This window comes from Aptenodytes forsteri, unplaced genomic scaffold (assembly GCF_000699145.1).
Source record: "Aptenodytes forsteri isolate BGI_AS27 unplaced genomic scaffold, ASM69914v1 Scaffold86, whole genome shotgun sequence".
Taxonomy (NCBI): domain Eukaryota; kingdom Metazoa; phylum Chordata; class Aves; order Sphenisciformes; family Spheniscidae; genus Aptenodytes; species Aptenodytes forsteri.
In genome coordinates, this window is record NW_008795715.1 from 2,216,088 (window position 1) to 2,229,503 (window position 13,416).

General features: G+C 61.0%; 3 protein-coding genes across 4 annotated transcripts; 1 reads left to right on the forward strand and 2 right to left on the reverse strand.

Annotated features, from left to right (window-relative positions):
- The first annotated feature begins 6 nt into the window (after positions 1 to 6).
- CUNH17orf80 (chromosome unknown C17orf80 homolog) lies at positions 7 to 3,367 on the forward strand. Of its 2 annotated transcripts, none has more exons than XM_009283496.1 (4): positions 7 to 899; positions 1,313 to 1,420; positions 1,619 to 1,735; positions 2,895 to 3,367. In XM_009283496.1, the coding sequence occupies exons 1-4, from the start codon at positions 470 to 472 to the stop codon at positions 3,017 to 3,019; spliced, it is 780 nt and encodes a 259-aa protein (XP_009281771.1). In that variant the 5' UTR covers positions 7 to 469; the 3' UTR covers positions 3,020 to 3,367. The 2 variants fall into 2 exon arrangements, with proteins under 2 accessions (XP_009281771.1, XP_009281772.1); XM_009283497.1 differs by having other exon boundaries at positions 2,345 to 2,988.
- A 391-nt stretch (positions 3,368 to 3,758) lies between these two features.
- CPSF4L (cleavage and polyadenylation specific factor 4 like) lies at positions 3,759 to 7,029 on the reverse strand. The gene is made up of 7 exons (XM_009283513.1): positions 6,927 to 7,029; positions 6,561 to 6,611; positions 5,891 to 6,025; positions 5,532 to 5,627; positions 5,102 to 5,199; positions 4,337 to 4,531; positions 3,759 to 3,827 (listed from the first exon to the last, which is right to left on the reverse strand). Exons 1-7 carry the CDS (start codon positions 7,027 to 7,029, stop codon positions 3,759 to 3,761), a joined length of 747 nt encoding a protein of 248 aa, XP_009281788.1.
- A 2,835-nt stretch (positions 7,030 to 9,864) lies between these two features.
- Positions 9,865 to 11,787, reverse strand: CDC42EP4 (CDC42 effector protein 4). The gene is given in 2 exon segments (XM_009283500.2): positions 9,865 to 11,480; positions 11,483 to 11,787. Coding segments are annotated over 2 exon segments (936 nt in total). The 5' UTR covers positions 11,699 to 11,787; the 3' UTR covers positions 9,865 to 10,760.
- Positions 11,788 to 13,416: the final 1,629 nt, after the last annotated feature.

Sequence of the window (13,416 nt, forward strand, 5' to 3'; positions counted from 1 at the left end):
GGAGCCCGCGGTACAGGACGTAGCCAAGTCCCTTGATTTGCCTCCCGAGGAGGTTAAAGGTATACCCGAAAAGCTGAGTAATGGAGTGAAAATAGTAATAGAGAAGCACCGCGCCAGGGTGATCAGGGAGAAGAGTGGTTCCAGGAGCAGGGGCGTCTCGGCAGGAAGCCACAATGCAGACAGGTCGCCTGTGGAAGGGCCGCATCCAGGCAGCGCTGCTGACCCCACTGACGCAGCCCAGCCTGACCCACGGGAGGGAATAACTGTTCCAGAAACCGCAAACACAGAGACGCGCGGCCTCGGAGCTGTGGAGAATGCGCCTGCAAGCTCAAAGGGAGAAAAAGGCAGTAGTTTAAAGGCAATAAAAATACCCGTACTTAAAGATCCCCCTGAAGCTGACTGCAGCAATAGCCCTGGTGACCTCGTTCAGCAGAAGGGAATAGACAAAACTGTGACAGAAGAGAAGCAGATGTACCTAGAAGTTGGTGTGGAATGTAAAGCCCCTCTTTCTGCTTTGCATACCAAGAACCTCCATCTGTCAGTGATAGAGGGTTTCAGAGGTCACAATGAAGGGACATCCAAAAATTACCTAACCAGCATACAAAAGCTTCGAGAGAGCAAGGAGCAGATGGCTGTAGCTTCTGAGCCCATCCTGAATGCGAGGAGGGACACTGAGCTGGCGCTACACCAGTTCTTGCTCCACACCTCCAAAAGCCAACCCATCTGTCTATCCCAGGCCTCTGGCAGGAGCACGCCGGCAGGTGCCATGGGCTTGGAGTGGTTTCCAGACTTGTATCCTAATTATGACGGGCTGAGTATTTTTCAAGGGAAGCCTTTCCAAGAAGATGTGGGGATCACAACAAAGATACCAAAGGGCAATTTCTCAGAGGGACGGCAAGGTAATGTGAGAAACAAAAGTCTCTGCTGCTGAGATTTACTGCACCGTCAGGCTAAACTGTCTGATGTGAATGGGAGAGGAGGGGTAGGAAATTCTAAGCTGGTGGGCTTGTCCAGCAAGTGATCCAGGAAGGATCCAAGGAGGTTAACTGTCCAACCCCCCAGCCTGCAAAACCAACGGTTTACATTTCTCTTTAGGTTTAAGACAGACTCTTGCATGTTGGGGCTGGTGGAGCCAACTCACTTTGTGGGAGAGACAATTCGCTCTTCCTTTCTGAGCAGTCAGGCCCAAGTCTCCTGCAGCTGTACCAGATAACCGGCTCCATGCTCAGCACCCGGTGCAGGGAACACGAGAGCACCACACGCGTTGCCCTCACTTTCCTGCCTTTGACCACTCTGACTTCTCATCGCACAGGTCCCCTCGCAGAAAGGCGCCTGATGGATGTAAGGCTGGGGGAGCTGCCCACGTGGCTGGCCACCTGCGACTTGTCTCCCCAGGGGCTGCTTGGAGGAGTGCAGAAAGGTAAATTCCCAGCTCTTGGGGCAGAATTGTCCCACTTACCTGATTCACTTGCTGCAGCCTGGTCCAAGCGGCCAGTTTGGATCTTTATAAAGAAATAAATTGATAGACCCAACCATTTGGCTTTGGAAAGTTACACGGAAACCAGTGAACTCCATAAGACCTGTGCGTGATTTGACCCTTGCATTTCTGTTCCAACAGCCTGGAGCAGCTATTATGACAAATACATCAACGTGAAGAGGGGCGGACCGGCTGGGATCTCCATGCTGCTGGCTGGATACTGCCTCCTCAGCTATGTCTGGAACTATCAGCACATCAGTAAGATTTCCTTCTTGGTATCTGTCTTATTTCAGGCAATTCCCCCTTTTGCAGTAGGTGGAAAGTCAATTTGCCATTCGTGTTAATTCAAGCTCTGAAATAGTTTAAAAATACTTCACAGTTAAGACTAATACCAGAGCTCAGAGAACAGTATTCTGACCTGGCTTAGGTAGGCAGAGGAATTTAGTTAAAGTTGGTGATAACAGTTGCTGATTCACAGCTTCTCCCTGGAGAGCTCCAGGAACTGTCGGGAGCACTTTTAAACCCTGCACAAAGCAGAGGGAGGAGATGTTCCAACACCAAGCGCCCGTTCCCTGGATTTACTCATAACTGACAAGAGATTTACTGGTGGTTGTGTAGTTTCCCCAGCAGGACTTGCTTTCACGCGCAGCTCTACAGCGCATAAACAGAGGAGGCTGCAGTCAGTCTCCTGCTCATCGCTGCTGGGCAAAGCACGCTCACGTAGTGCCCAAGCATGGCACTGTGCTAACACACTTCTGGTTTCCCCCCCCCCCCGCCCTGTTTTTCTAGAGTGTCATCGCTGGCGCGTAGAGCATGGCACTGTGCTAACACTCTTCTGGTTTCCCCCCCCCCGCCCTGTTTTTCTAGAGTGTCATCGCTGGCGTAAATACCACTGAAGAAGCTGGAACAACACCCAAGGAACAGTCACAAATATTTGACTGGGAGTCAGCAGAAGTGCTCAGAACCAGTGTCCCGACAGGGATTCAAATCAGCAGAGGCCCATTTACTGTCAGAGACAGGTTCATTAATTGTCGAGGGGGCTGCTTTTCAGTTACCCTCCTGTAGGCAGAGGGGTGACACTGACAGTCGCAGCCTGCGGTCACTGCTCTGTGGTTCAGGCAGCATTTAGTACTGAAAGAAGAAAGTGTTAGAGCCGCCCCTTTGGAGGTCTGTATGCAGTAGAGTTCCTGTAGTCTGCAGGAGCCCAAATATCTCGCTTTGGGACACCAGACACAGGATGGCTCCTCGACCTGGGCTGTTAATATAGATTGACACATATGTTATAGTCCGAGTGTTTGGCAGTAAGGTTTGTGATGGGTTGTGGCAGGGTGGGGTTAGGCCAGAATAACCATTCCCTTTAAGTTAGCAGAGTTGTGCCCGGCGCAGCCCGTCTTACCCATCTTACCCCTCTCCACAGCAAGCACGATGGGGTTTGCTACCGACTGGCAGGAGAAGGGTGGTCCCTGCAGGGCCCTTCCGCAAAGGGCCCCCAGCCCCTACTTCGCTGTCAGCACGGCGCTGGTGGGACTGCCCAGGCTCTGAGGGAAGGACCTCTGTGAAGGCATTAAAGCAGCAGCACTCAGACCGCAGCACCCTATTTCTGGAGGAAGAAAATCCATTGCATTAGCTGTTGTGCCCGAAGGGCAAACCTATGTCTGCATCAGACAAATGAGGACAATTACGAGAGTGCTAGTTGTGGCCTGCCATCACCGAACATGTCTGGAAAAGGGTTGGTCATGTTACAGGCATGAAGGGTAAAACAACAAAAAAAAAAAAGCCAAGAAAAAAAAATCTGAACTCTTTATTCAAAGAGCAGTGCAGTAGTACTGTGTCAGAGGTGTTTCACCAAAAACTCCCTCGTCCCAGCAATAAAAGCCTTTGTGAGTTTTCCTTTCCTGCTTGGTACTGTGTGTTCTCAAGTGCGGTGCTTCTTGCCCCACCTTCAGAGGGGATTAGCACACCCATGCCCTCATCTGCCCAGGACCCGGCCACAAGCTGGTCCCATGCCCCTTCAAACCTGTGATTGCACAGTGACCGCTCCTGCTGCCCCAGTCCATCCGCAGCCAGCTGCGCGGGAGGGAACGGAGGCGGCTGTGAAGAGTCCAGTTTTGGTTGCATTGGGGAAGCTGTGATTTCGCTGCTGCTTGTGCAGAGAGCTGTGAGAGCCGGTGCTGAGCAAAACCAACTGGCTTTTCTAGTCCAGCAACTGCCCTAGTAGCCATCTTGGCTCCGTCGCGCTTTCTGGTGTCCTCCTTCCACGGTCCGTGCGGGAGCACTCGAGTCACTTCTCCAGCAGGATTTCCAGCTGAGTCTTCCCGCACTTACTGGCGTGGTGACCTTTCTGTCTGCACTGGGGGGACGGGGAGAGGCAGGCATCGGTTTTGTGCTGGATCAACCCAGCGCCATGTTACCGCATGTTCATTTTCACATCATTTCCCAGCGACTGGGCTAATGGAGCCATGCCTCGTTCCAGCACAGCTCTCACCTGCAAGCAGCATCCCAAGACCTCCAACTGCAACAAACCTCTGACCCAGAGGGACACAAGGGGCTCGCTGCTCTCCAGGGCTGTTCCACTGCATGCCAAGTGTTTATTACCACAGAAGTCCCTTCGCTTGCAGTCGGATTATTTCAATCCAAGTACAGCCTCCTTCCTGCCGGTTCACACCCCAGCTGCCGGGGGGGGGGCAGGCTCCAGGGCCACAAAACACAGCCCCGGGAGAAGACATCCCCAGTCAAGGAAGCTGTTTTGAGAGCACTGTGGGAGTCCCCACGCCACATGCTGCCCCTCACCATAGCGCTTTACCCTCCCTCCAAGGCAAGACCGTCGCTCCCAGGCCTCCCAGTCCCAAAAACACTCACCTTGAAGCAGATGCCTCGTTCAAGCGGGCTCTGTGGGCCCAGGGGGCAGCTATTGGTGTCCCGCAGCTGCTCTGTCGGGTGCTGGGTAGCGCCAGTGACTGGTAGAGGGGGCTCCACGGGTGGCACGTCCTTCCATCCACTCTCCCCGCCGGCAGCCAAATCCAACCGTGCCAGCCCCCAAGGACAGCCAGCTCCCTGGGGGGACACGGGGCAGGAGGGGCAGTTGGCAGCTGCTGTCCCACAAGCTCCCACAAGAGCCGGGGCAGAAGCAAGGGAAGCAAGAGCTGTGGGGCAGGGGCAGCTGGTGCATCACCCTGATGGACAGAGGCACAGAGCAAAAGGGCTTCGGCTCAAGAGGGAATGGCATAGGACCTTCCCCGCATCACCTTGGATGGATCCGTGCTGCTCGTCATCAGCCCGGCCTTGAGGCTGGAGAGGGACACAGAGGACCGGCAGTTACTCCCTGGGACATGGCAGGCGGTACCCCCAGATCCCCCCATGGCCTCTCAGGGCTGTCCCAGCGCTCAGGCAGCTGGTACAGGCATCCCCATGGGGACCGGGGCTGTCCCCTGCAAACCCTGTGGTCACCAGCTCAGGTTGAACGTGAGGAGAGACCAGAGGGGTCCAGTTAGTTCAGACAAGGACCTAAAGCACCCTTGTCCTTGACCCAGACACTGCAAGGGCCATGTCCACCTCTGCAGCCTCGGAGAGGGGGCTGTGCCAGGCCGGCTGTGTGCTGAGCTCCCCCCGCAGCCTGCCCCGTACGTACTGCATGAATTTGCACTTGGGTCCTTCTGGGCAGAAGCCAACGAGGTAGTTGGCACACATCACCCTCCGCGTGTGCTTGTACTTGCACAGGGGACCTGCCACGCAGAGGGGAGGTTCCTGTTTGTGGGGACACAGTACCACACCCCCTGCCCCGCAGGGATTTTGGGAGCCCAGCTTTCCCCAGCAGCCCCGTTCCCCTTCAGCTCTATGGAGCCTTTGCTGCCCCAAGCCCAAATCCCCACTGGGCACCCAGTCCCACTCCCAGGCAGTCCCCAGACAACCTGCTGTGGTTCACCCCACTCTGGCTCGGTCACCTCAGAGGTGGCAGGAAATTGGGCCAGCAGCGGGGTCCAGACCCCCCCCATCACTGGTGGGTAGGGAACATGGGCAGCCCCTGCTCACCCCAGCACTCATCCCAGCAGCTCACCATGCCTGCAGAAGCCGCGGTCGTACCAGGGACAGCCCATGGTTCTGGTGGTGGCATCAATGTGCAGGAAGGGACAGTCCTTGTTGCTGCACTCGCCTGCAGGAGTAAGGGGTAGGACAACAGTCGCTCAAGCCAAATGCAGTGGAAAGTGCTCAAGGATGGGCTGGATGGGAAGAACAGAGGTGCCCCAGGAGCACCCAGGCTTGGCCCGGGGAATGGTGGCCCTGGGCAGGTGCCAGTGGTGTTTCTTCCCGCAGACAGGAGGTGGCATCAGGCGCTTGCTCGAGGCCAGACTGGAGGGACATGGGTGCTGGGGTGCGAGAGGCTCGCTGGGGTCCTCGACCCAGTCCCACACCTACCGAACTTGGAATAGAAATAGCACTCAGGCATCTTGGTCACGTCGTACTCGTGCAGGAAGTCACACCCGTCACCCTTCTTGCAGAGCCCGCGCAGCCAGTGCTTGCACACCACCGTCTTCTCCCAGCACCCCCAAGCTCCTTGGTCCTTGGCTTGCCAGCGTGAGCTTTCCGGGACGTGGAGATTTGCAGCACCCAGCACCCTCCTTGGCTTGGGAGATGCCAGCGTGAGCTTTCCGGGACGGGGACGTTTGCAGCACCCACTGGGTGGCCTGCACCTGGGAACCCCCCGCCCCAGCACCCCCAAGCTCCTTGGCTTGGGAGATGCCAGCGTGAGCTTTCCGGGACGTGGAGATTTGCAGCACCCACTGGGTGGATGGGGCTCGGTCCCCCAGGCACTGCCAAGGTCTGGTTGCCCTGGAGGTGTCCAAGCCCTCCCCAGTGCAGAAGGGGTAGGAGCACTCATCCAAAGGGCCAGGGGGAACGATGGACTCTGAGCAGTGTTAGCATTTTGGATCAAAACCCGCCAACCCACTGGCCACAGGGCCACAACACAATCTGCCACAGATATGGGCTGGTCATGGAGCAGAGAGGGGCCCTGTCCGGCTCCCTAGTGGCCGCAGGATCTTGTGGGGTGGTGTCAGTCCCATCCCTGTCCTTTCCCAGCACTCACCGTTGGCGCACAGCCCTTGATGGAAGAACTCACAGACGGCCGCCCCCAGCTCTGTGGGGGAAAGCAGGGTAGGGAGACCTTCACCCACCAGCCCCAGTGCCAGGACCACTGCGCCATCGAGGGCAAGAGCATCTCAGCCCACTCCAACAGAAGCCCCCGCAGAGCTGTGCCAGATGCATCCCCGAGGGAGCAATGCCTGGAGCCAGCCCAGCCTTGGGCAGGAGCCCAGGGAGGAGGCAGGACCAGAGGCACCAAGGCACTGTGGTGGGTGCAGCAAGAGCCAGGAGCACCAGCAAGGAGAACCCCAACACCTCCTGCACCCCTGTCATCCTCCAAGGATGCCACAGGATCCTGTCCCCAACTTACTGTCCATACCCGGAAAGGGCAGGGGCTGAGCTCCTCGCTGCTGCTCCACATCAGCCTCCAAGTCAAACCTGATCTTCTCCACACCAGCCACCAGCTCCTGCATCGCCCCTGCTCTGGCAAGAGGCACCTCCAGCCCAGCGCAGGCAGGGTGCAGGCAGGGAGCACGGCTACAAAGGGGCTGGCAGTGGGGCTGCCCGAGGAAAGCACCGGTCTCCCAAGGGAGCACCACGCTTTGCAGGTCACCACAGCCAACCTGGGCCCCAGCAGCAGCGCTCAGAAACCCTCCTCCTCCTCTCCAAACCAGAGCAAAACCAACCCAGGCAGCAGTCCCGAGCCCTCCATTTAGAGACAGAAGCTGCCCACATCTGATCTCAATTTGCAGCCGTGATTGCCTCCTGCCACAGCCCAGCTGCAGGGAGCTCAGCCCCGGGCCCCCATCGCATCCCCCATAATTGCCTCTCTGCACCGACATCTGCTTTTCCTCCAGCCCCAGCTCTGGGGCAGAGCAGCTGGCCCGCGTCTCCCCAGGAGCAGCAGGGTCTGCAGGGGCTGCCCGTGAGCTGGGTTAACCCCCTCACGCTGGGGCTGCTGCTCAGCCTTAAACAGAGCCAAATGTGGCCCGAGTGCTGTAACTAAACACTCAGATAGTAAGGGACGGATCCTGTGTGGGTTTTGTCGCACTCTGAGTGCTTTGTGCATTGCTGGGTGCACAGCAGCACCGTCCCCAGCCCCGCTCTGCAGCGCCTGGTGCTCAGCAGAACAGACCCACGTCCCTGGGCTCCTGGTGGGGACGGCCAGGTCGCACCTCGCACCCCGATGGGAAGGCCCTTCAGTCCCTGCTGCTGGGCTGGGGGCTTGCACGCGTGCCAGGCTGCAGCGGCACATGCTGGGCATGACAACAGTGCCACGCTGCTTCCCGGGGCTGCCAGGGGCCCACCCAGAAAAGACTGCGCAGCCCCCGGGTTTGACCTAACGCTCCGTCCCTCCTCCATCACGCAGCTCCTGTGGCCACGCGCATCCCCGGCACACGCCCGGAGCGATGTGGCCTGACACATCGGGGATGGAGACCTGCTCCCATTCTGTCACTAGCTATATACGCACTGGACCAGCGCTGTCTGCCTGCCGGAGCGCTGCCTGTGGGTGCCGCAGCCGCAGCCCTGCGCTGCGTGCTGTGCACCAACCCGGCACCCAGCGGTGGTGCCAGCCACATCCCGCGCACACATCAGGTCCCACACCAAGACGCCCATCCCGTGCTGTGCAGATGGAGGGTTTTTGGGGAAGACGGCGGGTGCAGCCCAGCCGACCTGCCCTCCCTTGCAGCAGGCACTGGCTGCACACTGCTGGCATTGCAGCAGTGCTGGCATTACTCCCCACTAGCCCGGGACCCATTGCACTGGCCCTGTGCTCACTTGCTCGCAGTGTGCTGGAGCCACCATCCCATCCCATCGAGTGGGACCATGTCCCGTGCGTGCTCAGCGAGCCAGTGTGTGCTTTCTGCCCCGTCGGCTCGTGGCAGCGCGGTGCTGCTGCGTGGGAGGCTGGAGCTGACAGGCATCACAAAGATCGCGATTGCCAAGTGACGGTCTCAGGCAGCCAGTGCCAGGTTGCCCCAGGGTCTCTCCCCTCCCTGCGGCACCGGTGAGGCCCCGGGGAGCAAGGGGGGGTCCCAGGAGGGGGTGCAAACCCCGGTGACCTGCCCTGCCCCGCTGCTTCATGTCAGAGCATCATTAAGGGACAAGAGGAGCCAGGTCCCCGTGGCAGCCTGGTGACCTCCCAGGAGGCACGGGCCAGGACCATCAGCTCAGGAGACGGGTGCTCAGAGCAAGGGCAGGGGGCAGCAGCCCCGGGGCCCTAGCACAGGGCAGGGGGGCTGTGGTGCAGTGACCGGGGCAGAGGCAGCCCGGTGAGCTCAGAGCCACCAGCTGCAGCTGCTGTTGTTCTCCCCGACCCGGACAATAGCCCAATGTCCCACGCCGCGGGGTGTTGTGTTGGCCCTGGCGCACGCACAGGACCCCATTGTGTCCCCGCCACAGCACAGTGCTCGCCTGCTCCCACCGGCTTCACTAGGGGAGATCCCTCCGGGATGACGGGGCACCCAGCCCCTCCTAGGGCTTGGAGATGTTGGAAGGGCCATATCCTTTCCTCCCCATCCAGCACCAGCGAGGAGAGCCTGGCCAGCACTCCCAGCAGAGCTGTGCTCTCCAGCCAGCCTTCTCTCTACTTGGGGAAGGGCTCTGGGGCTGCTCCCAGCGCTTCGCCCCATCACAGCCCAGCTCCATCAGTGGGGCCAGGGAGGGAAGGCACCCTCCATGCTGGCAGAGCCCCACTCGCACCAGGGGCTGAGCTGTGGGAAGCTGGCCATGGGATGGGAGCGACCCACCCTGCTCGCCATGCCAGATGCAGCCCCTCCATCCACCCTCACTGGAGTCGGCAGGGGCCACAGCAGTTCCATGGGGCCAGGAGCACCCAGGACAAGCCCAGCCCTGGCCCCGAGCCCATGGGAGCAGGGACAGCCAGTCCTGCCCTGCCATCACCTTCCACTCCTCCCCAGCTGGCAGGGAGCAGGGCTGCAGGGAGGAGAGCCGGCGTCTTGGCAGAGCCGTCCCTTGGCTGGAACCAGCCTGGCTGGAGGGTCCCAGCCCGGAGCCAGATCCGGTCAGCAGGAGCTCGCCCGCTTCCTCCCGCCGCAGGCAGCCCCGTGCGATGGGCAGATAAAGCACGGCCGCTGCAGGTAGCCGAAACGCCGGCCAGGGGACCAGCCGCTGGGCAGGACTCCAGCCATGGACAGGCAGCAAAGGTGGAGGCGGCAGAACAGGGTCTGGGGACGATGGCAGCACAGAGAAAGCCAGTCCCCACCTGTGCAGCAGGGTGCAAACACCCACATCCCCACGTGTCTCATCCCCAGGAACTCAGGCCACTACTGTCACTACCATTTCCTTTTATTCTTTGCATTTGTACATACATGATATAAAACCCTCCTCTTCCATCTGCCTGCACCAGGCCAGCGTCGGTACTGCCCAGCCAGACCTGCCCTGTGACGGCGGCCGCCTGGCACGCAGGACACTGGGGCTCGCCTTGGCTCACGGGGGGTCCCAGGCGTTCCTCCCACGGGGGACAGACCCACATTCCCATCAGCATCCCTGGGAGCAGCCAGTGCCAGGGCTGGCCAGGGAGGTATCCCTACAAACCCCGGGCTGTTTGGAGTGTCAGGCATCTGGGATGGATCCATCCATCAGAGGGATGGGGAGCAAGACCCCGCCGCGGCACGAGACCGGAGGCTCTCAGTCTGCAGAAAGTCCCCAAGAAACCTGGGGAGCTGGAGCTGCCCACAGTCCCAAGCCCCCTCTGAGCTCCAGAGCTAAGTCCTTCCTCATGGGAAATCTCCCCTCCGTTAAAACCAAAAGCGAGAGTAAAGAAAGTTAAGTACAAATCAGAGAGCAGTAAAAACCATATGGCGGAAAAAAATATATATATTACTAAAGGGGCTAAAACTTCGAAGCCTCGTCTTGTTTGATCCTATATTGCTTTACATGGGCAGGGGGGAAAAAAGAAAAGAGCTAATATCCGAAGTCCAACAGAAGTAACTGAAAGCGAGTCTGCTTTCCCCTCCCGGGATGTGCTGGAGCTCTCCGGGAGCCAAGAGGCATCAGGGCTGCTCCGGCCCCGGGCACAGAGTGCTGTCCTGCGGCGGCATGTCCACCACCGGACAGGGAGAGGGAACGAGTGAGGAGTTGAGTCTTCCCCGGTGCCACCCATTGCAGCACCGGGGTATTCGGCCCCGTGTCCAAGCAACCGCAAATGAGAACCAGACCCCTTGGCTTGGCCGCTCGTCTTTTATACTCTGATCTCGTCATCATCTTCGTCAGCAAACGAGAACTCCTTGTCAGGGCGTTTTGGGGGGCCCCGGTGGCTCGGTGGCCCAGGGACAGGGCTGCGCTCCTCCGGCCCCGAGGTGCAACTGGATGCCGAACTGCTGTCCCTGGGGCAGCGGCCGCTGGCGCTGCGGGACGGGCTCTGGCTCGGCAGGGCTGCCGCCACCACCGGGGAGCCGGGCAGGGCGGCATCCGCCCCCTCCTCACGGCTCTCCTCCGCCTCGGGGTCTTCGTCCTGCTCCCACTGCTCCTTATCCATGATGCTCAGGACATCCCCGAGCATGGAGGGCCCCAGGTCAATGTGGAAGGACATAATGGACTCTGCGTGCTTCATGCCCGCCCCGCTCTTGGCCACCACAACGGGCAGCTCCGTGATGTCCCCGAAGTCGCGCTCGTCCAAGCCGGGGCTCAGCGGCCCAGCGGTCGCCCCGTTTGGGCGCTGCTGCTCTTCGGGGCTCACCTCCTCAGGCAGCTTCTTGACGGGGCTGGAGGAGAGGCTCTTGGGCAGCTGCCCCGCACTCCTGTCCACCTCCTTCTCGTTGAGCTGGGGCAGGGAGACGGCGTTCTTCACGAAGAGGGCCGAGTCCCGCAGAGAACCCAGCATGTCCCGCCGGTCACCTCGCGTCACCGACTGCGAGCGCTTGCTGCTGCGGAAGCGGCGGGGGGGGTGGGGGGGGCCGGGGGGGGCAGGCGCCCGGCGCCCGCCTCCGGCCCCGGCTCGGCTCCCCCCGCCTTGCTGGTGAGGAAGGAGGTGTCCCCAAAGGCGTCCCCTGCCCGCCCCACGTGCATGGTGTGGCGGAAGTCCCCCAGCGGCGCGCTGATCATCTCGGCCGTCAGGTCAGCCCGTGAGCGCCGCTTGGAGTGGGCAGAGTTGGAGACGAGTTGCTTGAGGATCGGCATGGCCGCGGCGGAGAGGGGCTGTGCCGCACTGCACGGGGGCGGCCAAGATGGAGCCGCGTGTCCCACGGATCCGGCCGGTGCTCACACCTGGTGCTCTGTGGCTGGGCTCCCACCGGTGTCACAGACGGGTCACTCCTAGGGGACAGGAGAGAGGGACATGGTCAGGCTTTGAGGACACGGACGGGCACAGCCTTGATGACACCAGCCCTCACCCCGCCAGGCTGAAAAATGTGACCCCATGCCCGCCAGCCACTCCGCTCCCCTGGGAATAGCCTCCACACTGGGCATCGCTCCACAGGGGATGGGTCCCCAGACACCCCTGAGCTCCCCACACCCCCTAAACGAGCGGGTCCCAGACCCCATCCACGGAGCAGACATGCACAAAAGACCGCAAGAGAAAGACCTGGGCACGGGGGTGTTGCAGGACGGTCCCGGACCTGAACGGGCACAAAGAGGGACGCGGGGTGCTGCAGGCACCCGCTGCCCCCTCCCCGCACAGCCCCAGCCCGCCGGAGTGGGGCACAGCAGCGCTCGAGCCTCTGGGAGCCGCACGCCGAGAAGATGCCTGGGATTTTTTTTTTAATTGGAAGAAAGCAGGGAGGAGCAGACGCCAGGAGGAATTGGAAACAGACGGCAGGAAGTGTGAGAGGAGGGCGTAGAGCCCCCGGGAGGCACCGCCAGCCAAGCGGCGTGCCGGGGGGAGCCGGAACGGGCAGGCACCCCATGGGTACCCCTCTGCACCCACGCTTGGCAGGATGGGGACGTGGGGATGCAGCCTTGCTGCTGCCCTTGAGCACCCCAAAGCCCTCCAACGCTGCTCCTCGCTGCACCCTGGCGCTGAGCCCATGCGAGGCCGTGCCCACCCTCTCCGGCCACCTCACTGTCACCACTGTGACTCAGGGGTGGCAGCTGGTGGCAGAGATGACGAGGGCCCTGGCTGACCGGGATCCAGAGAGGCACATTCCTCCTTCCCGTGGCCACCTCGGTGCCACCGGCCACCCGGTCCAGCCCAGCGCCCGTGGCCCTGCAGGACGGGACGAGGACAGGGACCACGTCACCGCATCCCGCACTTCCCCTGGCGCCAGGCAGCCCCAGGTGGTCCCGGGAGAGGCTGACGGGGAGGAAGGGCTTTTGCAGCCGCCCGCTTCCTCCCTCTGGGCACCGCCGGCAACACTGCAGCCCCGTGACACGCATGTCTCTCCTCTGAGCGAGCCTCAGGGCGGGGGCCATGTCCCCCCTGTTGCCCACCCAGCCCCAGAGTGTAGCTGAATGGCTCCGCGGGGTCAACTGGAAGCAAGTCCCAGCCCCACAGCCCATGGGCAGCGAGAGCAGCATGGTCCCAACACAAACCAGCCCCGTACCCGCTCAGCTGGACACTGCAGGGGGCTGCAGCATCTGCCCCACATCTCCCAGCACAGCTGGGGAAGGGCTCCCGCCCCCCAACCCTTCCCAAACCTGCGCTGCGACGCCCATCCGTCCCCCGCCACGGCAGCGGGGCCTCAGGCAGGCTGCGGCCGGGCCAGTTCCATGCAAGCAGGTCAGACTCTGACCCCACGCGGGTGCAAAGTCCCAGTGCCCGGCCCTCCCAGCCCTGCTTCCCCACAGCCATGGGCAGCGAGAGCAGCATGGTCCCAACACAAACCAGCCCCGTACCCGCTCAGCTGGACACTGCAGGGGGCTGCAGCATCTGCCCCACATCTCCCAGCACAGCTGGAGAA

Excerpts from the sequence above, each read along its gene's own strand:
- CUNH17orf80 (XM_009283496.1), top strand. The coding sequence starts at position 470 with ATGTACCTAGAAGTTGGTGTGGAATGTAAAGCCCCTCTTTCTGCTTTG. Across the intron at positions 900-1,312 it reads TTTCTCAGAGGGACGGCAAG|GTCCCCTCGCAGAAAGGCGC; the intron begins GTAATGTGAGAA and ends CTCATCGCACAG. Across the intron at positions 1,736-2,894 it reads CTGGAACTATCAGCACATCA|CAAGCACGATGGGGTTTGCT; the intron begins GTAAGATTTCCT and ends CCCTCTCCACAG.
- CPSF4L (XM_009283513.1), bottom strand. The coding sequence starts at position 7,029 with ATGCAGGAGCTGGTGGCTGGTGTGGAGAAGATCAGGTTTGACTTGGAG. Across the intron at positions 6,026-6,560 it reads TCAAGGGCTGTGCGCCAACG|CTTGGGGGTGCTGGGAGAAG; the intron begins GTGAGTGCTGGG and ends AGGACCAAGGAG. Across the intron at positions 4,532-5,101 it reads AGTGCAAATTCATGCAGTAC|GGAGCTGGCTGTCCTTGGGG; the intron begins GTACGGGGCAGG and ends GTGTCCCCCCAG.